The 26,294-nt window shown below is 38.3% G+C and overlaps 3 protein-coding genes across 14 annotated transcripts in view; 1 reads left to right on the top strand and 2 right to left on the bottom strand.

Annotated features, from left to right (window-relative positions):
- Positions 1 to 415: 415 nt before the first annotated feature.
- On the bottom strand, positions 416 to 22,662 carry LOC135748216 (SLAM family member 5-like). 3 transcript variants are annotated; one of them, XR_012336007.1, is made up of 6 exons: positions 21,779 to 22,662; positions 21,515 to 21,594; positions 11,599 to 11,667; positions 4,678 to 5,001; positions 2,928 to 3,203; positions 419 to 794 (listed from the first exon to the last, which is right to left on the bottom strand). XR_012336007.1 is itself a non-coding variant. In XM_065243430.2 (4 exons), exons 1-4 carry the CDS (start codon positions 5,978 to 5,980, stop codon positions 646 to 648), a joined length of 798 nt encoding a protein of 265 aa, XP_065099502.1. In that variant the 5' UTR covers positions 5,981 to 6,033; the 3' UTR covers positions 416 to 645. The 3 variants fall into 3 exon arrangements, 1 of the variants encoding a protein (XP_065099502.1); XM_065243430.2 differs by lacking the exons at positions 11,599 to 11,667; positions 21,515 to 21,594; positions 21,779 to 22,662 and adding an exon at positions 5,932 to 6,033 and having other exon boundaries at positions 416 to 794; XR_012336008.1 differs by lacking the exons at positions 2,928 to 3,203; positions 4,678 to 5,001 and having other exon boundaries at positions 453 to 794.
- LOC135721287 (uncharacterized) lies at positions 6,591 to 18,360 on the top strand. The gene is made up of 6 exons (XM_065243478.2): positions 6,591 to 6,771; positions 7,429 to 7,752; positions 11,154 to 11,438; positions 11,592 to 11,699; positions 11,841 to 11,908; positions 17,650 to 18,360. Exons 1-6 carry the CDS (start codon positions 6,603 to 6,605, stop codon positions 17,686 to 17,688), a joined length of 993 nt encoding a protein of 330 aa, XP_065099550.1. The 5' UTR covers positions 6,591 to 6,602; the 3' UTR covers positions 17,689 to 18,360.
- A 467-nt stretch (positions 22,663 to 23,129) lies between the features above and the next one.
- Positions 23,130 to 26,294, bottom strand: part of LOC135721219 (uncharacterized) — a 72,124-nt gene continuing 68,959 nt past the window's right edge. For 8 of the 10 annotated variants that reach the window (XM_073813591.1, XM_073813590.1, XM_073813589.1 and 5 more), the window contains 2 exons: positions 25,615 to 25,706; positions 23,130 to 24,780 (listed from right to left, as the gene is read on the bottom strand). In XM_073813591.1, the coding sequence (XP_073669692.1) occupies positions 25,618 to 25,706 (89 nt within the window). In that variant the 3' untranslated portion in view covers positions 23,130 to 24,780; positions 25,615 to 25,617. The remainder of the gene's footprint in view (positions 24,781 to 25,614; positions 25,707 to 26,294) is intronic. The other 2 variants (XM_073813586.1, XM_073813587.1) reach the window with 2 other exon arrangements.

The raw sequence follows: 26,294 nt of genomic DNA, 5'->3' as shown, positions 1-26,294 counted from the left end.
ACTTAAGATGGCGGAATACCCTGTGAAGTCCACTTCGCAGTCCACTTACGGTCGAATGGAACGCACCTATGGTTAAATCCACAAAGACAAGGAAGTGAATGCAGAAGCAGTGAGTGAGAGTCCATAGTCCAGTTGGTGGAGTTGGTGCCACCAGGTGGTAGGATGAATGGTAACCTATCATTCATTACAAGTGTCCTGCCGAAGATGCTATAATAAACTGTGTTTTTACTCCCCCCACCAGTGTTTGTTTAATTATTTACTTCTTAACAACATTCCAGTATCTATAGCTACAGTATATTCATGGCTAGAACCAGTTAATCTATATACATAAGTTAGCAAAGTTTCATTCATTCACAAATTTCCTTTTCCATCACTTTGGGGTTGAATGATTATGATAAAAATAAATTATTTCAAAATTCATGGCAATGGCATTAGCTGTGTTTATTTTTTATGCATTTTTGCAAAGAGCCACACAACATGAACATGTTCAACTGACCAACCTAATTTTTAAACCTTAAAATTATAAAAGTATATTCAATATAAAAAATATATTACAGGTAAAGAACTAAATAGTGGAAATTTTGTTTTTGAAATGATGTATTAAAATTTGTAGGAACTACAAGCTACAATTTCTCAGTGATGGTCTTATGGTGTCTTTGATCTTTTCTTCTGCGCATCTCCACCAGAGTTGCTGTAAATGTCATAAACCAGAACAGTAACAGTAGCCACACCCACCAGAGTAGAGATGACCAATTGGATCACAGCTTCAAGGCCATAACAACAGCAAAAAAAGTCTGAAAGAGCAAGAGGGAGAAACAGGCGTAAGGGGTGTGCAGTGGTGAGGATGCATCTGTCATCGCAACAAGAAGTTATGGTTCAGAACTTTGAAACAAGGATTTCAATACTACAGTACATTAACATTAACGACAAGAAATATCTGCAAACTGGAATGAAGCAGAGATCAGTGAGCTCTTCACTATCCGTGCTAAAGCCGAGATCATTCACCAGCATAACAGAACAGTGCATCACCTTATAATCTTATCATAAACTACAATGCACACGCATGGTTTCTCAAGAGAAAAATCACAGATATTTTGCAAACTTCAGACCCCATATTTACCCCCTTCGGAGACCCAGAGAATCTCACCTTATTTTAGGGTTTATTCCTTAGGATTCAAACAAAAGTTTTATTTTGTGCATCATGCTTCCTCGTGTTACTACTCATGTAACAGTCTTTAAATAGGGAAAACAAGTGTTTGGTGGCTTCTAAATGCATCCCTGTTTGGATCATAATGAATGAATGAATGAGGCTAGGCTAAATGCTAACACATTCACGAGGAGCTGTACAAAGGGCAAACATTGAATAGGATATGTATGTACAGTGAGGAAAATAAGTATTTGAACAACCTGCTATTTTGAAAGTTTTCCCACTTAGAAATCATGGAAGGGTCTGAAATTGTCATTGTAGGTGCATGTCCACTGTGAGAGACATAATCTAAAAAAAATCCAGAAATCACAATGTATGATTTTTAACTATTTTTTTCTATGATACAGCTGCAAATAAGTATTTGAACACCTGAGAAAGTCAAACGTTTCCTGTAGTTTTTCACCAGGTTTGCACACACTGCAGGAGGGATTTTGGCCCACTCCTCCACACAGATCTTCTCTAGATCAGTCTGGTTTCTGGCCTTTCTTCGCTGAGAAACACAGAGTTTGAGCTCCCTCCAAAGATTCTCTATTGGGTTTAGGGCTGGAGACTGGCTAGGCTACGCCAGAACCTTGATATGCTTCTTACAGAGCCACTCATTGGTTATCCTGGCTGTGTGCTTCTGGTCATTGTCATAAGACCCAGCCTCGACCCATCTTCAATGCTCTAACTGAGGGAAGGAGGTTGTTCCCCAAAATCTCGCAATACACGGCCCTGGTCATCCTCTCCTTAATACAGTGCAGTCGCCCTGTCCCATGTGCAGAAAAACATCCCCAATGCATGATGCTACTACCCCCATGCTTCACAGTAGGGATGGTGTTCTTGGGATGGTACTCATCATCATTCTTCCTCCAAACACGTTTAGTGGAACTATAACCTAATAGTTCTATTTTGCTCTCATCTGACCACATGACTTTCTCCCATGACTCGTCTGAATCATCCAAATGGTCATTGGCAAACTTAAGACGGGCCTGGACATGTGCTGGTTTAAGCAGGGGAACCTTCCATGCCATGCATGATTTCAAACCATGACGTCTTAGTGTATTACCAACAGTAAACTTGAAACGGTGGTCCAAGCTCTTTTCAGGTCATTGACCAGCTCCTCCCGTGTGGTTCTGGGCTGATTTCTCACCTTTCTTAAGATCATTTCCAGGCTTGTGGAGGTGTACAATTTTGTCTCTAGTGTCTTTGGACAGCTCTTTGGTCTTGGCCATGTTAGTAGTTGGATTCTTACTGATTGTATGGTGTGGACAGGTGTCTTTATGCAGCTAACGACCTCAAACAGGTGCATCTTATGTAGAATAATAAATAAATGAGGACATTTTAAAGGCAGACTAACAGGTCTTTGAGGGTCAGAATTCTAGCTGATAGACAGGTGTTCAAATATTTATTTGCAGCTGTATCATACAAATAAATAGTTAAAATATCATACATTGTGATTTCTGGATTATTATTTTTTTTGATTATGTCTCTCACAGTGGACATGTACCTACGATATAAGACCCCTCCATGATTTCTAAGTGGGAGAACTTGCAAAATAGCAGGGTGTTCAAATATTTTCCTCACTGTATTAATTTGTCTAAATTGAGGTAAGAACATAGTAAAATATTGAAAAACAGTGGTGTTTTCCTTTAAGATTTGACATTTTTGTAAAGTATTTCAAAACGTTTAAACAGTAGTGTAAGTGGGAACAAATTAATTTACTGAATAAGATCTGTACCTGAACATGGCTGACAGACATCATTGATGTTGAGATGTTGAGTTTGGTTTGTGAGAGGATTGTTCACCACACAGCTGTATGTGTTTGTATCCTGATATTCAACCTCCAGAGGTAGAGAGAGTCTGATGTTGAGATCAGACACACTGATGTTGGACAATAAACTGTTTTCTTTGTACCAGGACAGACTCACATCTCTCACATTCAACACTGAACACAATAACACACATGATGAACACTGTGAAGAGTCTCTGCTGATATCAGAAAGGGGCAGACAAGCTGAAAAACATGAGAGAACAAAAAAAAAAATCTAAAGCATATTGTGACATAGAGGCCTTGGTTAGGAGGTCTGCAGCAGGAGAGAGAGTTGGAAGACAAGCGGTGAGTGAGTGGGTGTTTTGTAGTAATTGACGTGGAGAGACCAAATAAAAGAGGCCTTACAGCTGTGCATGACAGAGATTGAAGCACTGGAAGCCGTGGTTGCTCAAAATTCCCTAAGAAAGAATAATTCAACACTGTGAACGTGTGGATACGTAAACGGACATATTCAAATGGAGTTGTGCTTGCTTAATGTTGTTTATTATTTCTTGAGTCAATAAAGACAAACCACAGCTGATACACCGATTCCCATCCTCTTCCTTCTGCCCTGACTACACAAACTCAATACACACATCAATGTAAAGCAAGATACACTATTGAGAGTAGGGGGGTGAGCGTGAAACAAACTAACGCAGGGTTAATTGTAATGCAGCTACTTTACATATACAGGGCCGAGCAATCTGTGCTTTAGGTCTTTTTCTCTTAAAGTCAGAAGATCTCATGTGAATGTGTTTTTGATATCGGCTATGCATCGAGTGGAGACTTGCACGCTGAAATCGCTTTACAGGTCAGGTGACCAACAGGAAGATCCCACACGTCTCAATTCTCACAAGTGTGTTTTCGCGACCTTCTGAGTTCTTTCTTCCAAGGTCACCTGGCAAGACGGATCTCTACAAGAATCCATTCTTTGCGTTCTTGGAATTGAGGAACAGTCTTTATCGAGAAAAAATGTTAACAGTTACAGTCATCAAAGCGCTTGCATATCAGCTTAAAAAAAAAAAAAAACGGTATCGGCCGATGACGAAAATAAAAAATCGGTAATCGGTATTGGCTGCAAAAATCCTGATCGTAGCATCTCTACCTAAAACATAACACCATTCTGAAACATGTCAGCCACTCCTAGTAACTGATAGCTGAAAATGAAAACATTTTTACACAGGGTTAGTTGTACAACAATGTTACAATTAAGCCTTCAGTATACAATGATAATGAAATTAAAACAATCTATTCATTGAAATGATAATTGTTAATACAGTTTTTGTGTAAATTGTGCAGCCCTTTCAAAAAAATATATTTATATGCATTGATGCATAATACAAGAATGGTTAGATGAAGGATAAGGGATGGTTGAATGTGTTGATATCTATCTATTATAGGCAGATATATAAACAATATCCACCTTTAGTATATAAACATAATTTTATTGAATTATTTGTGTTTAAACTAAATTTAGTTTAAAAAGGTGTTACAACAAACCCTGTGTTTGTTACAATTAACCCCATCTATGGGGTAACATTTGTAACATTTGGCATTATCACTTGAATGATAAAGCCAAAAATCAAAAAAGCGTTGTGCCCCGCTCTCCCCTAATAATTAGGGTTAATATGCCAAATGTTAAAATATGTAATAGAGAAGACAATAAATCTTTACTCACCATAGACAATAACATTGAATGTGTGTGACAACGTCAGCTTGCTGGTGATGATTATTTCATAAAGTCCAGTGTGTTGAGTTGTGATGTTTGTGATGGTGAGATCTCCAGTCTGATTATTCACCTGCAGTCTGTCTCTGAATCTCCCATCAAAATCTTCATCATATATTGATGACTTGTTGGCTTCTCTATTGATTCTGGCTATGAGAGACCCTTGAGTTTTCCATAGTATGAGATGAGCGCTCAGTAGTTCAGTAATATGAGTGTGTAGAGTAACAGAATCTCCCTCCGTCACTGACACTGACTTCACTTCATCACCAAACACACCTGCAGACACACCAAAGTTCATCAAAGTTTTGGAGTAAAGTTTAACAAAAACACATGGAAAGCGATTTGGAAATGTGAGCTTTGGAAGAAAGATTTCTTAAAATGTACGTTACAATTATGCATTTGGCAGACACTTATATCCATTAAAGAGCGCTTTATCAGTGTGTGTTCTCTGAAAATAAAACCCACAACCGTTTGTGCTGTTAATGCTTTGATCTAACAGTTGAGCTACAGGGACACAAAATTACTAACAAGCTTCAACAGCATGGAAAAAGAAGAGATGGCTGAATTTACACTTACACATTTTTTATTTATATTTTTCCATATTTTAGTATAAAAGCACATTTACATTAAGGCATTAAGACAATGCTTTTATTTGAAGTGAATTTCAAAAGCCAGAAAAAAACAGCATAGTAAACTAAACTAAACTATGGAATAACATAAATGTAATATAACATACTGTAAACTACAGGACAGGGTTACTATTGTTAACTAAAACTATTTAAACATTTAAAAAACAGCATGGAAAAATAAGAGATCTCTAAATGAATAAAACAGCTTCAGATATTTTAATCTTCAGGCTTTGGTTTTGTAAATATTCATTCATGTATTTAAACAAAAGATTTCCATTCAGATTCTGATGAGTAATAAACTTCACTGACAGTAATAAAGTTCATTTGACTTTCACACAAACAACAACAAATCTTAATAGAGATAAACCCTTTTATCTTCAGAGTATTTGGCATCAGAGTATTAAAATAAATCATATCTGATGAATTTTAGATTATGTGACATCACAGACATCCAAACTAGATTTCAGAATCTCAGTTTTATATGAGAATTAAGTGAAGTGCATCTTTAGACTAAAATAAAATAAAATAAAACATCATAACTCTGTAAACACATTTAAATAACACATTTATAACTTACCATTCAGAGAAGTGAAGCAGAAAGAGAGAAAAACAAACATGAGAAACATTTTCTTGAGATGTCTGAAATAACAACACAACAACAATCTGACAGTGTTGTGATGTAAAGTCAAGTAGAGAAACACTGTTAATATCGTTTATGATGATAAACCAATTTAAAGAAATTCATTGAATATGAAACTCCCATCAGATGAATTTAACCACAAGCCTCTTAAACCCCACCCTATACACATACAAGCTAATTTAAAACGCTTCAAGGAAAATAAGAAAAATAAGGAAAAATAAATCATTTAAATCTTAATCTGATGTTAAGAAGTAAACCTGATAAACTTGAATAAGATTAAATAAAAGATAAGAGAAATCATTTATTATATTAATGATAATTTCAGTCTTTATTAAAGATAATCTGGTGAAGAGTAGTAAAGAAATCCATCCTGCTGTTGATAAATGCATAAAGATGTTTTTTTTAAGTCTTAAGCACCTAATTCTTGCTATATTGTTGAGATGATATAGTTAAACTGATTTATGTAATGCTTTGATATGACTACATATTAATACTACTGTAAACTATTGTAGAGATGAGACCATGTTACCTACTGAGACATTTCAAACTCATTGACATTCAAACTGATCCTTCTATTGAAAACCAGCCCTGATTTAAAGTCAACACGCATGCTCAGACAGACCTCACAAACTGATGTTGTGTTAATCTCTATACAACTTTACTGGAGATCACATCACTGTCAGATTGTTGTTGTGTTGTTATTTCAGACATCTGAACTGTTGAAGAAAATGTTAATCGTGTTTGTTTTTCTCTCTTTCTGCTTCACTTCTCTGAATGGTAAGTTATAAATGTGTTTTTTTTATGTGTTTACAGAGTTATGATGTTTTATTTTATTTTAGTCTAAAGATGCACTTCATTTAATTCTCATATAAAACTGAGATCCTGAAATCTAGTTTGGATGTCTGTGATCTCACATAATCTAAATATTCATCAGATATGATTTATTTTAATACTCTGTTAACTGTTTATGGATTTATAGTTAAAATAAGAAGCTTAATTTCTTCATATTTGAAGATTAAAGTTTTTTCCTCTATTAAGATTTGTTGTTATTTGTGTAAAAGTCAAATGAACTTTATTTCTGTCAGTGAAGTTTAGGACTCATCAGAATCTGAATGGAAATCTTTTGTTTAAAAACATAAATTAATATTTACCAAACCAAAGCCTGAAGATTAAAATATTTGAAGCTGTTTTATTCATTCAGAGATCTCATCTTTTCCATGCTGTTTTTTAAATGTTAAAATAGTTTTAGTTAACAATAGTAACCCTGTCCTGTAGTTATCTTTTTAGTCAGTTTCTATATTTTAAGAAATCTTTCATCCAAAGCTCACATTTCCAAATATCTTTCTAGGTTTGTCTTTGTGCTTTTGTTAAAGATGAAAAAAAAAACAAATAAACTTTACTCCAAAACTTTGATGAACTTTGGTGTGTCTGCAGGTGTGTTTGGTGATGAAGTGAAGTCAGTGTCAGTGACGGAGGGAGATTCTGTTACTCTACACAGTAATATTACTGAAATACTGAGCGCTCATCTCATACTATGGAAAACTCAAGGGTCTCTCATAGCCAGAATCAATAGAGAAGCCAACAAGTCATCAATATATGATGAAGATTTTGATGGGAGATTCAGAGACAGACTGCAGGTGAATAATCAGACTGGAGATCTCACCATCACAAACATCACAACTCAACACACTGGACTTTATGAAATAATCATCACCAGCAAGCTGACGTTGTCACACACATTCAATGTTACTGTCTATGGTGAGTAAAGATTTATGGTTTGTCCTGTCTTTTTATATTTTAGTTTATTACACGGCTCGTCGTAATGCTTGATTATTATTGGCCGGTCACGACATTTGCAGGATTGTTATTCCCAGATATCAACCGTTCAAAACTAATAACACGCAGTAACCCAAATGCAGCAAATTATTTTGACAGGTCCAGTTTAATATTACACAAAAAATTAAATATAAATGTTTTTTTTAATAACATATCTGACATTATATTTACACACGATAAACCAAATAGCGTGTTTTTGACATCTTAACCATATAATAACCCCCTTCAGTGAGGTACCCGCTTTACCGTTGGGTCCTGATCATTCTGTCTGGGCTTATTTCTACAATAAAAGCCGGTAGCCTAAACATTTAACCTTACATAAAACTGATAGTTTAGGTGTTTGATTATGATTGGTGGTTTTTGTAAATGATTTTAGTGATCTCATGACATCAGTATTGTTAGGGATCTCAGGGATTTCAGGGGTGAACCCAAACGCAGACAACAAGGGGTTAAACTCAGAATATTTATTAAAGAATAAACAGAAAACAAAAACCCACGAGGGGGCAAAACAACATGATCTAGGATAACAATAAACAGATGGATAGTACACTAAACTGGACAAGATACAAAACTACACTAAACAATAAACTTGACTTCACACTTGATATAGAATAACACTAGACTAGACTTAACAGCAGAACACAGTACTCACAGGTATGGAAACAAATGCACAAGCACAGGACAAGGAATACAAGAGGATTATATAAGGGAGCGAATCAAGGGGGGAACAGGTGACATGAATCAAATGATAATGGGATGATTAATGGGGAAACAAGTAGGCGGGGTCAGGAGACGAGACAGAAAGCACATGGCCTAAATAAACAAGGCCAGTGCTTTCACACAAAACAAGGGTCTGTCATGATTCTGCCACAAGACTAGATTAAATAAAGGACAGGAGGGCAGAACCATGACAGAATCCCCCCCTAAAGGAGCGGCTTCCAGACGCTCCCCAGGGGAACACTAGACAGGAGACAAGACAGACTGACAGGCAGACAAAAAACAAGAAAACATGACAAACATGCAGAGGGGCAGACAAGAGTACACTACAAAGGGGTTGGGGTGACACAATAAAAACAACAAACAAGGGAGGGGGGGCGGAGGCAAAACAGAGTTCACAAAGGGAGGAAGTCCAGGTAGGGTGGAGCTGGGTGGGCAAGGGGTCTTGGGTGCAGGGGTAGTGGAGGGCTTAGGACGAGGAGTCCGGGCAGGCTTGGTGGGGATCTTGGAGGGAACAGGCTTGGTAGGGGGCGCTGCGTCCGGCAGCGCAGACGAGACAGGGACCAAGACAGGGGGCGCTGCGTCCGGCAGCGCAGACGAGACAGGGACCAAGACAGGGGGCGCTGCGTCCGGCAGCGCAGACGAGACAGGGGGCGCTGCGTCCGGCAGCGCAGACGAGACAGGGGGCGCTGCGTCCGGCAGCGCAGACGAGACAGGGGGCGCTGCGTCCGGCAGCGCAGACGAGACAGGGGGCGCTGCGTCCGGCAGCGCAGACGAGACAGGGGGCGCTGCGTCCGGCAGCGCAGACGAGACAGGGGGCGCTGCGTCCGGCAGCGCAGACGAGACAGGGGGCGCTGCGTCCGGCAGCGCAGACGAGACAGGGGGCGCTGCGTCCGGCAGCGCAGACGAGACAGGGGGCGCTGCGTCCGGCAGCGCAGACGAGACAGGGGGCGCTGCGTCCGGCAGCGCAGACGAGACAGGGGGCGCTGCGTCCGGCAGCGCAGACGAGACAGGGGGCGCTGCGTCCGGCAGCGCAGACGAGACAGGGACCAAGACAGGGGGCGCTGCGTCCGGCAGCGCAGACGAGACAGGGACCAAGACAGGGGGCGCTGCGGGTGGCTGCGCAGACGGCAGGGGCTGCAGCGGTGGCTGCGCAGACGGCAGGGGCTGCACTGACGGAGAAATCAACCCCCTCCTCCTCCTCCTCTTCTTTCTGGGGCGTGGCGCAGATGCCGTGGCGGGCGAGGGGAGAGCTGTGGTGGGAGCAACAGGTTCTGAAGAGGACCCCTCGGATGGTGACTCCCACGATACTCTCCGCTCTCGCTTACCACGTAGCGACATGGGTGGGGAGGAGCTCTCCGGGGCCGAAGGAGGAAGACTCGGGTCGTCAGACGACACCACTCCCAAGATACTTCCCTCCGGGATAGATGGCAGCGTGGCAGATGGTGATGCCATGGTGGGTACCTGAAGCTCCTCCCGACACAACTTGTCCACCACCTCATGGAACGGGCAGCGGATAAGCTCCTCCCGTTCAAGCAAGGGAGGAGGGACGTTGAGCCCCGCGATGAAATAGGAGTTGAGGAGGGTCTCTGGCAACAACACCCTCCTCGCTTCCACCGCCTGGGCGTACACCCTCAGGGACCTCTCCTGCTGAGGAGGAAATGGGGCCTTGCCCATCTTCATGTCGGCGGCAGTCGACTGCCACCACAGTTCAAGGTCAGCCGACTGCCGCCTGGCGGGACGACACGGGTTGTCTGCTGGGTTCTGAATTGGCTTGTGCATTCTGTTAGGGATCTCAGGGATTTCAGGGGTGAACCCAAACGCAGACAACAAGGGGTTAAACTCAGAATATTTATTAAAGAATAAACAGAAAACAAAAACCCACGAGGGGGCAAAACAACATGAACTAGGATAACAATAAACAAATGGATAGTACACTAAACTGGACAAGATACAAAACTACACTAAACAATAAACTTGACTTCACACTTGATATAGAATAACACTAGACTAGACTTAACAGCAGAACACAGTACTCACAGGTATGGAAACAAATGCACAAGCACAGGACAAGGAATACAAGAGGATTATATAAGGGAGCGAATCAAGGGGGGAACAGGTGACATGAATCAAATGATAATGGGATGATTAATGGGGAAACAAGTAGGCGGGGTCAGGAGACGAGACAGAAAGCACATGGCCTAAATAAACAAGGCCAGTGCTTTCACACAAAACAAGGGTCTGTCATGATTCTGCCACAAGACTAGATTAAATAAAGGACAGGAGGGCAGAACCATGACATCAGTATTAGTGTATTGTTTGTCAATCATTCTGCTTCTGATGATCTACTGCTTTGTTGAATATGTTTATCAATATCTTTACATTGTTCTTGCTGTTTGCTTTAATGAATCATTGTCAGGAAAACCATATAACAAAAGTAAAAATCTCTGTAAAGCTGCTCTGTGTTGTGCTTAACATCATCTCTTAACTATTTTATATTCACTGTAAACCTATTAATAATGATCTCTAATAATCTCTAGTGTCTCTTGTTTTATATTGATAATAAACTCTTTTGATATTTGTTTCTGTTCTTAAATGTTTTTCAGCTCGTCTGCCCATTCCTGTCATCACTACGCAAAACTCTTCATCATCAGAAACATCATCATGTGTCTTTGTGTGCTCAGTGTTGAATGTAAGAGATGTGAGAGATGTGAGTCTGTCCTGGTACAAAGGAAACAGTTTATTGTCCAGCATCAGTGTGTCTGATCTCAACAACAACATCTCTCTTCATCTGGAGTGTCTGGATGAATCTAACAGATGTGTGGTGAACAATCCCATCAGTAATCAGACTCAACATCTCAACATCACTGATGTCTGTCAGAAGTGTTCAGGTGAGTCACAGGTGATGTTTGTGTGAGCTGATCTGAGAATAGACTGCCAGATCACTTATCTGAGGTCAGTCCAACAGATACAATTACAGTAATGATATTAACTGGTCTGTGATCAGATTCAGTTACAGTAATGTCTGTTATTATTTATTACAGATCTCACCTTAATTCTGATCAGTTGTATTGCTGGTGGATTTCTAATGATTGTAGCTTCAGTTCTGATCTTCTGGATCTACAGGAAACACAGAAACACACAGCAACACGGTAAATGTCAACTAGTACTAATATAGCTGTACAATAATAACTATTATAAAAAATAATTAAATTTTTATTGACATTTTTGTGAAGATAAAGATCAAGTTGATTATTTTATTCAAAATGTGTTTATTATTGTTCCTGGAACAGTTCAAACCAGAGGAACGGAAATCACTTACACAGATCCAACATTCTGTAAAAGACCAGCAAATAAAACGGTGAGATCATTTATTACTCTTTATAGGATTACCTGAAATCTGATTTAATTATTTTTATGACATAAATGGTGTGTAGTACTTTACGGGGTCCCAAAACAAGATACATGAATAACCACTTATACTTAGATACAAATATATTTATAACAACAAGACAAATATAGCAAAAAAACTAATTTTTTATGTTTTAAAAATGTTTCAAAGATGCCAAATATGGTCCTAAAGGCTAGCACTATCAGCCATATGTCTGAATATCGTCTATCGGCACAACCTTACTGTCAACACTGTTACTCTACATTGATAATAGATTTGAACAGTAACAGAGATAACTGACTAATTCAGAAAACAAGACATCATGATTTTCAGCTATACAAGACACTTTTAACAGAATACTTTATATTGTTATGGCCTATAACATCTTGTGATCCATGACAATAATAATGATAATAAAAATAATACAAAATAACCATTTGAAAAAAGCAGAAAAAAATAATGGCTTTGAACAACAAATGTACCTGCAGTTATAATCTACGATGTAAAGTTGACTTTTTCATTGTTCCACCTAATCTTTATTCAGTCAGTCTTATTAAATGCATATATTGTTTTTACAGTATAAAACGATCTACGATCTACATAAAAGCCATATAAAATTAATTTTAGCATTGTCTTTATAGCCTTCACCTGCATGTACAAGGCCATTGATAACACTGATTTCTAATAAAATATCATGCAATTTTCATTTAAAATATTATTTTAATGAACCAATAACATTTTGCTATATTTTTTGAATATACAGTGACACCATTATGGATTTAGATATTTAATCCACACATAGCCTATAAATATCTGAATTTTATTGCACAGTGCCCAAAATTTAGTGCTGAAACACTCAAAATCATTATTTTATTATTAAGTTTTGAGCTTATAATGTGGGATATTCCAAAAAACGGTGTCTACTATAACATTAAGAAAGATTTAATAAATAAATACACAAACAAAAGCAAATAAAATCCCCCTCCCTCTTCCTTGTGCTTGTGTACGTACGTACATACATACATATTCTGTTATATTGTTTTGGTTAGTCCTGCAATTTACGTTATTGCAGTTAACTATGTGAAGTGATATGGAACTGTAACAAGCAGGGCTCGCAAAATCGCTAGCCCGATGTCCCGGGGCTATTGTGAATTCCTGTCGGGCTACCAAAATGTATCTTTGCCCTGCCCGTCGGGCTATCTTGGGTAGGAAATAATATTTTAATGTTTTTGCTTTGTCTCAGATTTAGTTAGGTAATTGTATTGTACGTATTTCGGTGTCCTCTTGTAAGTCATTATCCTCACGTAACAAGTGAAACTGTCAGGAAATGAAGTGAAAGCATAAATAAACCCATCCTTTAATGTGCACTTCTGAAGTGCGCGCGACCCTCTGCACGCGACCCTCTGGACGCGCTTCTGCCGGCTTCGCTCTTCACAAGCACCTGCCTGCTCTTGTGCTCAGCGTGAACTCAAGTCATTTAAAAACAGCACTTTTGGGAGTACTTCGACTTGGCGCAGTAACACTCTCCCTCTCCCATTATGAGAGGGAGAAGGGGAGCGGATTCTTCAGGCGAGTTGAAGTACTCCCAAAAGTGCTATTACGCCATACAATATAGTTCCTCTTTTAAATCCGCTTAGAAAAGCGCTACATTTTATTTTGTACCACCAAACTTGCTCGTATAACTACTCGTCTTAAATAGGAAAAACGTTGATGTGTTTGGTCACTTCTAACTTTATCTCTGAGTGGTACCAGTGAATGAATGGGGCTAAGCTAAATGCTATCGAAGTGTAGCAGCGCGCTCCAGCGCTTACGTGCCCGCACTAAGATGATAGAGGGATGTATCAACTCTTCTTAGTTAAGGTAATAACATATTTTAATATTGAAAATAAGTAGACTATTCCTTTTAGAGAATATGATGTTAGAAGATTTTGATAGGTGACTAAACAGCAGTGGTAAGATATTACGTTTACCAAAGCGAATAGAATGTGTGTTTGTCATTTCGTTTTACCTCAGAGTCTAACATTATTCTAGCGAAAATAAACGGCTATGGTAAGATCTGTTAACCTAAAAGGGAATTAAATGTTTATTCCTTTTTAATAAATATCTGTTTTAAGTCTTCTATATTGTGTTAAAGTCACTGGTTGTTTATATATTTGATAAAATACCATGTTATCCAAATATGTGTTGAGGTAATTTATTATATTAAATTAAATTAAAAATAACCTGTGTTATAATACATTCATATAATATAACATTCAATTATTCTAATGTTAGGGGAACGTTAAAATAACCTAAAAATAACATTAAGGGAATGTTTATTTTCTTTAAAGAAAACATTCCTTGCTATTAAACAAAATCCTTGGAAAATAACATTCTAGAAACCAAAAACTAATGTTAGGGGACCGTTTTGGGTACCAAATTGTTAGCTGGGGATGGGCAGAAATAGTTGGCTTACATGGAAATCCAGGATTTATCAATATTCTACATTAAACAGTGTATTTTTTATTCGGGCTACTTGAATTCATTTCGGGCTACCAAAAATGAAAGAGTGCCTGCCCGAAGGGCTATCAGGGATTAAAAAATTTTGCGAGCCCTGAACAAGTACTTAAACAAATGTATTGCTTTTTGTTTGTTAAAATTAGTTAATACATTAACATTTATTTGATAAACAGATTATGGTGCAAATGTGAAAATAAACCTCACTGAACGACATAAGGGTTAATAAATGACATGTTTTTGTGAACTTAAAGCACAACAGTATTACTTTTCACCACAGTCAAAGTATTTTCTTGTCACGCTGTCTGAATTTCCTCAGTCTGATAAGGGGATTTTATTTACTTTGATCATTCCAGGCAAAAAAAAATAAAAAAATAAAACGAGACAACACGCATATCAGCAACAATTTGGGAAGTCTAGAATTAATACTTAGTGATGATTATCAATCTCTCGTCTGTGTGTCAGTCCTTCAAAGAGTTTGCTAGCGGCGTTAGTACATGGCTCTGCAGTAGGGATGGGCACGAGTACTCGATTGCTCGATGATCGATCACGAAAATGATGATCATGTGGGTTTGTTTATTTTTTTATTTATTGTGGATATGGCGGCATTTGGATGTCTGGTTAGTGTTACAATTAAGCGCATGTGGTAGAAAAGACTGGGTCTGGATATGCATGTTTGACGTTGTGTCGAGCAACGCAGACCGACATATGACATCAGTAACATTACCATGCGTGATTCAAAAACAAACAGATAATTCCGCGCGATCGCGCCGCAGCAACCCGCCGAATATTTAAACATCAAATGTCAAGAGATACCAGAGAGCCATACGAGCATTAACATTACATCTTAACTGAGGTAAGAGGACGACACGACACAGCTAAACGCTAAAATGATAGCAAAACACTTAAAGCTGCTTAATGTTATGAAGCTAGAGCTTTGACTGGACGTGTTTCAAAGTTTGGTGTTTATGATGCACATCCTCAAAGGGAGTTAAACTTTCTTTTTTAGATAAATTAGTTGAAAACTTAGTTGAAGTCTTGCATTTTATGCAGACAGATGCACGTTGTACATTTATGTTGTATAAAGGCTTAATATTATGCAGAGTACGTCATATAGAAAGCGCTTCGGTTTGTTTTTATTAACCCTTTAGTTTCACTTCATCATGCAGTTTTCCTGTTAGAGGTTTCTGTTAAAAACATTTAATTCATTAAAAATCTAGTATGTGCTCTTTGTTCTGTCATAGTTTCTTCAAAATTAAGTTTTATTTGAGTGTTTTTAATAAAAAAAAATATTTTCACCATGACTCTTTGATTGCCCCGCCCCCAGTTAATCGAGTACTCGTTCTCCAGACCTATGGATTCATCGAATGACATAAATGCACATCCCTACTCTGTAGCAACGCATATTTGGCTTACTTCATGTGTGTCCTTAGGCTTCCCATGTTTATTTGACTCGCATCTGAAAAAAACCACCACACAGCACTAGTGCTTAGCTTTCTTGTACTGTTAAACCAAAGCGAACAAGATGAGGAGAGGAGGCGGGAGGCACTGCATTCATGTACACTGTGTGTGTGCGCACGTCATTTGAAAGAAAAAGAGAGAGCGAGAATGCGCAGCTGGTGTTCGCAGAGTTACAAAAAAACAATGCACACCTCATCCTTGAGTATCGATTCCGCAGGACATGAGTATTGGAACCTTTACAATTTGTCAGTATTGATATGTATCGAAATATCAAGATTTTTCGATGCACTTATAGGTATAAGAAAGGTATAAGAATAAACGTATCAGGTGCCCAGGTCAGGAAAACTAGATAGAAGATGAGAAACGTATAAAGGATATACATGACACTCATCTCATTACAATTTGCCAACTGGACAAGACTGAATAGCCTATAACTTACTGTATATAGTTTAATAAAATAATGTATGTTACCTGCAACAAATCAATAACTAGGGCTGGGTGGTATGACGGTATATTTTGTTACCATTAAATAAAATGTCAGACGTAACAGATTTTTCTATTCCGTGCATACAGTGGAATGGAAATAAGTGGGCATGGCTAGCTCTGCATTCCTGCATGTTAGACTAAGTATGACAGAGAAACATGTAAAATAATCCACTCATAACAAATGAAGAAGTAATTTGTGTAATTTCATAATAAGAGCCAGTGTATCCACTGCGGGTCTCTCTCTCTCTATGTGCTCATGCAGCAAAGAAGTCTCTCGAGTAAAGCCCAATTTATAGTTGTGCGTAAGCTCTACACCGTAGCTACTCCGTAGGTTAAAGGCTTGTTATAGTTGTGCGTAGGTCCTACGGCTTACGCATGACTATAAATCGGGCTTTATCCGTAGCCTGTTTGTAGCTCTGCATAGCCTGACATGCACCTTTCGCAAAATTTTTCTGGAGGCCTGCAATGACTAGACCTTCAAAAAAATCGTTTTTGGTAGGGGGCACTTCAAATGTGGTCACCCTAAGGCCCTACATTGTGTTAATCTGGAACTGATGTCTTTCACATTGCTGATGTGTGACTTTATATAATTTCTGAGATTTGCTTTTGTGAAATTCAACAGACATTAGATTGAAATAACTAACATACATGTTGAAATAAAGGTTAAAGGCAAAACTTTTGAGGTCTTCAGTTGTATGACCTATGTAATACTAAGTTTGAGCACAGTGTATTTGTGCTGATAAAGTTTAAGAGTCACATACACAAGGAATCTCACTGGACAGAGTTCACTGTGAAAAAAATAATCAGTGTGAAACAACAGGCCAGAAAACCTGAGAAGATTAAAAGCGATAAAAACCACTGCAATACAAAGGCTGTCAGCCGCAAACACAAGATGCTTCTACTTAGAAGTGTTGACAAACAGATATTGTTCATTACTATGACAAAAGTCAAAGCTGTAAAATCTGTATATGCAGCTTTGTTATCAATCACAGTAATATTTTATCATTAAAGTAATATTAATCGCAGAATGTTTTAAAACTAATAAAGTGCATCAGAGAACAACATTTTAAATGAAAGGAGATACCAAACAGAAATATGGAAAACATTTTGATTGAAATCATTCAACCGTTCTGAAGTCTGATCTGTCCTAAAGTTTAGTCCTTTTTAATGCATGCACAACAGTCTTACTCTAAAAATAAATTAATAATGATTTGATGAATTGAACTGTTATAAAACGTATTTGTTTTATGTTGTGTTTATGTGTACAGGGATCTGATGTGGTGTATGCAGGAGTCAAGAGACAATAAACAAACTCTCTGTGATTCTAAGATCAACATTCAGCTGTTTGATCATCACCTACAGTCTTTGTTTTAACTTCAGATTCTGACTGTGTGCGAGTTTAAAGTTTTTCCTTTGTAAGACGTCTGTCTTCTCTCTCACCTCAAGATCTGTTACTTCTCCATCACATTTGCAAACATAATACACACCAATAACAGCCAAAAGCACACATAAATAAAATTTCACCATGTTTAAAATAATGTTAATAGACAGCAGTTTAAAGAAAGACAGAACTGTACAACATCAGAAACACTGTGATCAAAATATAAATTAATAAGTGTGGATAAAATCAAAGTATTTGTTTTTAAAACACAAACTGTCTTTTTTATTTTTGTTACTATACGCATCTGACACATTAACAGGTTCATTTGGGTTTAAGTGAAATGTGAAGTGGAAAGAAATGTGGTTTTATTGTACTGGTGGACATGAGATACGTTTTTGTGTTAGACTATTAGTGGTTAATGTTTATATTTGTGTGTATGTGAGAGTTGTGAACAGTGTGAGAGAGAGAGCGAGAGAGAGAGAGAGGAGAGGTGAATACTGTATGGCTTTTTTTGCTTTCCTGCTAATATTGTTCACTGTACACAAATCAGTTTTATTGAAATGCTAATGTTCAACAAATAAAAGACTTCTTTAAATCAAAGTGTATTGTTGCTTGATGCTTTACATTAAAATAGAGAAGTGGTCGGGAACCCATAGCCGCGGGCCACAAGTGGCTTTTTGACAAAAATCTTGCGGCTCTCCAGATGTATCTTTATTCACCAACATATGTGACCCTGGACCACAAAACCAGTCAGACGGGTGAGATGCAGTGATGTAGTGCAGGGTAAATGCAGGTATAAGAAATTTACCCACTTCATTATTTGATGGCATGGGGTATACCTACTTCTACTTTTTTTTTTAATGGGGGCATAAATTAAGAATATACCAACTTTTTCAGGCACAACACTGCTACTACAACTCTGGGAAGATGTATACATCATCTGAAAGCTGAATAAATAAGCTTTCCATTATTGTATATATACCCCATGATCCCGCACGTCATGATCCCGCACGTCATGATCTCGCACGTCATGATCTCGCACGTCATGATCTCGCACGTCATGATCTCGCACGTCATAAACCCGCACCCCATGATCCCGCACCCCATGATCCCGCACGTCATGATCTCACACGTCATGATCTCACACGTCATGATCCCGCACCCCATGATCCCGCACGTCATGATCCCGAACCCCATGATCCCGCACCCCATGATCCCGCACCTCATGATCTCACACGTCATGATCTCACACGTCATGATCCGGCACCCCATGATCCCGCACGTCATGATCTCACACGTCATGATCCCGCACCCCATGATCCCGCACCCCATGATCCCGCACGTCATGATCTCGCACGTCATGATCTCGCACGTCATGATCTCGCACGTCATGATCTCGCACGTCATGATCTCGCACGTCATAATCTCGCACGTCATGATCTCGCACGTCATAATCCCGCACGTCATGATCACGCACGTCATGATCCCGCACGTCATGATCTCGCACCCCATGATCCCGCACCCCATGATCCCGCACGTCATGATCTCACACGTCAGATCTCGCACGTCATGATCTCGCACGTCATGATCTCGCACGTCATGATCTCGCACGTCATAATCTCGCACGTCATGATCCCGCACCTCATGATCCAACCTCTCATGATCCTGCACCTCATGATCCAACTCATGATCTCGCCAGTCATGATACCGCACCTCATGATCTCGCACCTCATGATCTCGCACCTCATGATCTCGCACGTCATGATCTCGCACGTCATGATCCCGCACGTCATGATCCCGCACGTCATGATCCCGCACGTCATGATCCCGCACGTCATGATCCCGCACCCCATGATCCCGCACCCCATGATCCCGCACCCCATGATCCCGCACGTCATGATCCCGCACCTCATGATCTCGCACGTCATGATCTCGCACGTCATGATCCCGCACGTCATGATCCCGCACGTCATGATCCCGCACGTCATGATCCCGCACGTCATGATCTCGCACGTCATGATCTCGCACGTCATGATCTCGCAACTCATGATCCCGCACCTCATGATCCCGCACCTCATGATCCCGCACCTCATGATCCCGCACCTCATGATCCCGCACGTCATGATCCCGCACGTCATGATCCCGCACCTCATGATCCCGCACCTCATGATCCCGCACCTCATGATCCCGCACGTCATGATCTCGCACGTCATGATCCCGCACGTCATGATCCCACAACTCATGTCATGATCCCACACGTCATGATCCCACACGTCATGATCTCACACCTCATTACCTTGCATTTCATTAACATGTTTTGCCGTGTCCTGTGCCATTTCTTAGAAGAACACATCCTCTTTTATCTCAGTGGATAATTAAAAAAAGAGTAACTTTAAGAAACAAATGCAAATTATTTACTAAAAGTTGCAATATTTCTAGGATCACTGGTTGTTAATAGAAATGACAGGGGTGATATAATTTTAAAACTTAGCAAAATTGGCTTCATTTTGCCCCTCCTTTACATCAGCTGTCATACACGTGGAAGTTGTGGCTGAAAACACAGCAAAACATCTGCAGGAAAAGCTCATAATGTCTGCAATGTGAAAAGCAGCTTTATTCAATACTGCCAATTTACAACAACTCAAAACTACACACACCGACAGTGTTGTACTGAAATTGACTCCACTACTTCTGATTGGTTCACACACTGGGGAAGCTGCTACTTGATTGGCCCGTCTATAAATCCCACCTCAAAACCTAATCTTAATCACAACCATAGTAAGAAGAAATGACAGTGAAAAGAGTACACATATTTATGCATATTTATGCACTATACTTATGCACAATGTTACGTCACTTTGAGTTCACAATGAAATTTGAAGTAATCAGATGATGCATTCATCTAACTGAAAACAATGAAGTGTGAAACGCTGGAAACTTCATGTAGTCAACAAGGTCACAATTTTGCTTAAGTATGGAAAAGAGGAGGGGCTATCAGATAGGGATGGGTATTATTAAACATTTCACTTATCAGCAATTTCAGCTACAGTAGCTTGTCTGTTGGATTGGACCACACTGGTCAGCCTTCTCGCCAAACTTGCATCAATGACCAAACGAACCCTGTCGCCGGTTCACCGCTTTTCCTTCCTTAGACCACTTTTATTAGGTACTGACCACTGCAGACCGGGAACACACCACAAGAGCTGCAGTTTCGGAGATGCTCTGACCCAGTTGTCTAGCCATCACAATTTGGCCCTTGACAAAGTCGCTCAGATCCTTATGCTTGTCCATTTTTCCTACTTATTTCCTGACACTAATCCTCAAAGTTGATGTGTTACAAGCAGGAAAAATGGGCAAGCGTTAAGGAAAAGTGGTAAACCGACGGCAGGGTCATGTGTGGTCAAGGCTCATTGATGCACATGGGGAGTGAAGGCTGGCCCGTGTGGTCCAACCCAACAGACGAGCTACTGTAGCTAAAATTGCTGAAAAGTGAATGCTGGTTCTGATAGAAAGGTCTAGTGGAGTCTAGTACACAACATTAGGCAGGTGGTCATAATGTTATGGCTGATCGATGTATATACATTATCATTTAAATAACCTTAATGTACCTGAAGTGTGCATCACTTCTATTGTAAAAGTCACACTGTAACTCTTGTATTTGTTAAAGAGCTGAACTGATGACTGAGGAAAAGGTCAAAGGTAAAGCCTAAAATGATCAATCATGGTTTAGTGGTTTAAAGTAAAACTCTCACCTTTATAAGAGATGCTGATGGTGACTACAGACACAAACTGATGAAGACTGATGAAGATATCTGACCTCTGAAACCTCCATCTGAGGAAGATGACACTTTTATTACAACTCTGATCATCAACTACAGATAATATATCTAAAGCAATAAATAGAAATAAACAAAAATAAAAATGTCATCTGTTGGTGAAACAATACAATCCAATTATAAGCATTATATGCAAATTATTTGATGTTTTTGGCAGGTTTGTGTTTTAATTCAACATACCTGGCACAATAAAGATGTTTGTTGATGATGTCTCGTTAAATCTGTTCAGTCAGTCTCACAGCAGCTCTTTTTATGATTAAACTCTTATTTTGTGTTACTTTAAGTTTAACTGTCACTCGGTCTGATCACTGTCGACTCCAGTTATGTTTAATTTCAGCAGATAATCGTTTGTTTTCCTCAGTTTTACCTCAGTTTCCTCGACTAAAGAAGTCATGCTGCAGGATGTTGTCCTGCTGAGGTGACTGCACCGATGAGCACATGCGCAGCTGTGGCTAGAAGGGATACAGCAACGACCAATCTCGTCAGAGGAGCGCCGTTTTCATCCTTATGTACATCCTTAATGCTACACCCAAACCTAACATTAAAGCTAACATTTTGCTAGATTTATGTCGTATCTGTATCCCATCTAGCCAGAACCGCTGTTATCATCCTAATCCTACCAATAAACCAAACCATAAATTCAACATCTCGCGAGATTTAGACCGTAGCTGTATCCCATCTAGCTAGAACCCACCTCGGTCTGATTCGCGGAGATTAGTCTTCTTGTTCAACAAATAAATTTGACATTGATGTCAAGTTCCTCAAATTAAACTACATTCACAACATAACAACACATAAGCGCGCGTTGACAGTAAATTTAAACAGCGTTTGACTACTTGTGTAGAGTTTATTTACACAGTCACACATATAACAGTAGTAGAGCGCCATCTTGTGTTCACAGCAGATTTTCACATCGATGGCTCGTCGAAAATAACAACTGTTTACGGATCTACATAATAAAGGCCTTTATTAACCGTCTATCTATATAAAGCGCCTCATTGTGGTCAAATAAACGAACAACAGTAAAAATATACTGAATTGACATTGTAATCAGTAAATTCACTTTGACTTTTGTGCCATCTTGTGTCAAAAACCAATTCATTTATTTTTCTCATAAATAATACAATAGATAAATGACTTTGTCTTTGGCTATTTGTTTATTTTATGGTACGTTTTTTAAAAAAAATAAATAAATAAACAGTTCTTGTTGTAACATAAAACCTAAAAGAGTTTATGAAGAAATATTACACTGAACATAAAGTTTTGTTGTTGAACAATACAATTTCATATCATGTTTTTTTTTTATTTACTGTGTTACATTAGGCTTTTTTAAAAGACAACCCAATTAACACAATAATTGTGTATAATAAGATATAATCAAATAAATGAATTAGGCCAAGTTACTTAATTTTATGTACATTCAGACTGTAAAACTACAAAATTACATAATCACACAGACAAATCATAGTGTAAAAATTACTAAAAGTGAGATTATTTCTATAAAATGTCTCACATAAATAAAACAGCAATGTGACATTTATCAGATGCGTTTATTTAACAACATGAGGATATAACATACGTGATTTGTCATATGAAAGCTGTTACAATACACTGTTCAGAGAAAAGTAACTAGACAGAGATTATTTGGTTTAGTGCAAGCTTTGAATTAAGTGCTATAAATCTATGCATCATGCAGAGCAAAAAGATTGTATAATGCATGTACAGATTCAGTCTGCATTGAATTAAAATTTCAGACATTAGATTAACATTCTCTGAGACAAAGTCTCTATGACACAAACAATATTAATATATAATAACAAAATGAATATTTGTAGTTGTTTACTATTTGTTACAATGATAATAAAACAAGTCACATAGTTTAGAATATAAACATTTGGCAAAGCTTTAAAAAAAAGCTAAAATAATTTAGTGACTTGGTGAAAACCTTCATAAAATCAAACCAGTCTAACACATAACACATAATCTATCAGTCAATATAACACTGATTCATTAAAGTCTGATTTCTTTATTCTTCAACACAAACACTTTATCCCTTTAGACTGAGACACTTGAGCTACATGAGCTGAATCTGTACTTTACAGAGTATCAACACTATTTACTTCTCAATAAAGGTCATGCTTAGGGTACACAGGTGTTTAGTATCAATACATATATGTTAAAAATAAGTTGATCAGAGCAATTTAACCACAGGAATGATGTTTTTGTTACATGTAGCTCTTACATTTGAACATAAAAGCATTTATGCACGACTATATATGTTAATATTCACTGATAAACTAATGAGAGAGAAATTAAACCTAAAGCTGCTGCTAGCATCACATAGCATCAGAAACACAACTAGACTAGAAAACCCCTCAAATGATTCAAGTTTACAGATTTATTTATGTTTTATTTCATGAATCTGATGTCTCCTCTGCCCCTGTGGCATTATGGGATAGAAAACTGACCACTGGTTAGACACTAACTATAAGTGAAGATCCGCAGATCATCAGTTTAACAAATAAAACACAGTTTTATCTGCAGATTCACATTTACTCATTTAAACACTCATCGTTTTGCATACTGTATATGAGTAAAGTATGAATACTAGGACACAGGGAGAGGGACATTTGATGTCAGCTAATATCAACAAATATACAAACATCAATCAGATCTGTTAGATATACGTTAGGTATTTAGGTATTTGTTTTTATAACACTGGTAAAGTTACATGAAACAGCAAATAATACATGCAGCACACAATGATTGGATCTACAGATATTATTTATGTTAAAACATAAATATCAAAGTTTATAGTAGTTTGTTGTTTGTAGATCAGCGTTAACAACAAATGTGTTCAATCACTTTATAATTTACTTAACTTTTATTATATGTATAATATACTTACCTTTCTATTAACTTAATTTATTCAAGCTATTGAAATGTTTAAATGTATCTGCAAATCAAAAGGAAGTCATTTCCTCTGGTTCATGATGAGCACACACAGGTGTATTATTTAAACTCATTGATATGAGGGTAATGATGCTGATGTGTTTGTAATGTTGATGAGGTTAAACTGAAGGAAGATCACTGCTGCTGACTGTTATTAGTCAATAATGTCTGAATCTCTGTCTCCACTAAATCTTCTCCGCTCTTCCTCACTGAATCTCCTCATTTGGACGCTGTAAGAAACAGAGATGACAGATAAAATCAAAAGTTGTTTAGAGAGGAAGCAGCAGTGATAAAAATCTTTCACTAGTTCGCCTGCGCATTTAGTCTTAAAGGTGGGGTGCATGATCTTTAAAAGCCAATGTTGACATTTGAAATCACCTAAACAAACACGCCCCTACTACAATAGAATCTGGACCTTCTTTTGATAGACCCACCCCACACATACACAACCCAGGCAATGATGTCAGTTAGTAGACACGCCCCTTACTGCTGATTGGCTACACGATGTAATGTCAGTTCTTGTGTCAATGTTTCAATCAGTCGTTGTATGTGTGGGTGTTGGAACTGCAGGTTTAGGGAACAGGAAAACAGTGATCATGACCATTACTGTCAAATTTAACCTCTGATCAAATTCTGGCACTAACAGACATTTAGGGATGAAGTCCTGCACTGTGGAGGTATAACTCCAGACGAGTCTTCTTTAGCCTATAAAGTTTTTATTGTCAGAATGACAACTCCACAATGTGACATGGCATTAATGACCTAATATCAGTTTACAGTGCTGTGATGAGAGACAATCACGAAGAACTATTTAAAATTGTGTAGCGTGCATAAGGTTTAAATAAACTCTGTGGTTTGTCTTTTGGACAAAAGTTGTGAATGGTAATAATATCAGTATTATGATTGGTTAGGTCGCATGTCAATCAAGCTCACGGCGAAAGGTTGACCGCCTATTGCAGGTGACAGTCAAATTCATTGAGCATCATTTAAATCTTTAAATCTTTTTCTGTCTTCTCGTTTGAATTGTTTTCTATCTGCTCCTCTGAAACGTTTCCTGTCTTTACCTCTCATTTGTTTTCTGTCTTCTCTGAATTGATTTCTGTCTTCACCTCTAAATCATTTCCTGTCTTCTCCTTTGAATCTTCTTTCTCAATACCTGTAAGAAAGAGATGAGAGGTAAAATCACTACTACACTACAGTAAATATGATGTTTTACTGCATCTGTGTTACTGTGAGATTCATTTTCTAGACATCAAATGGGAACACAAAAAAAATGTATCACATTAAGGAACAATATGTTTGGTTGTTATCCGTTACAGTCTAACATTGCATTGTTTCACACTGTAAATATTTGCCATGATGAATCTGGGCTAACTGCACTTAGACTTGTTTCACAACTCAAGTGTGAAATGTTGCTCTACACGCAGTTAAAAGCTGCAATTAATCTTTAAAAGATCACAATCTCTATTTAAGCCTTCATGCAATCTTAATACTACTTTGTAAAGAAATTTTAGTTGGTCTGTCAGCCTGGTTAAGCTACTTTTTACAGGTTGGCTTTAGTTTTGAACACGTTTTAGCTGGTCATGCTGGTCTTTGTTGGTCAGGCTGGGAGGAGGAGATTAAACAAGCTAAAACCAGGTAACCAGATTGACACTATACTGACTCTAGCTTCCTCCTGCAATTTAAGAGCAAATAAAGCAGTACAAACAGTGAAGGAGCACAACATCAGATGATTTAGTCTGAA

This window comes from Paramisgurnus dabryanus, chromosome 24, assembly GCF_030506205.2.
Source record: "Paramisgurnus dabryanus chromosome 24, PD_genome_1.1, whole genome shotgun sequence".
In the NCBI taxonomy this organism is placed as follows: domain Eukaryota; kingdom Metazoa; phylum Chordata; class Actinopteri; order Cypriniformes; family Cobitidae; genus Paramisgurnus; species Paramisgurnus dabryanus.
Note: the sequence above shows the minus strand (reverse complement) of the source record. Positions and strands in the feature narration are given on the sequence as shown.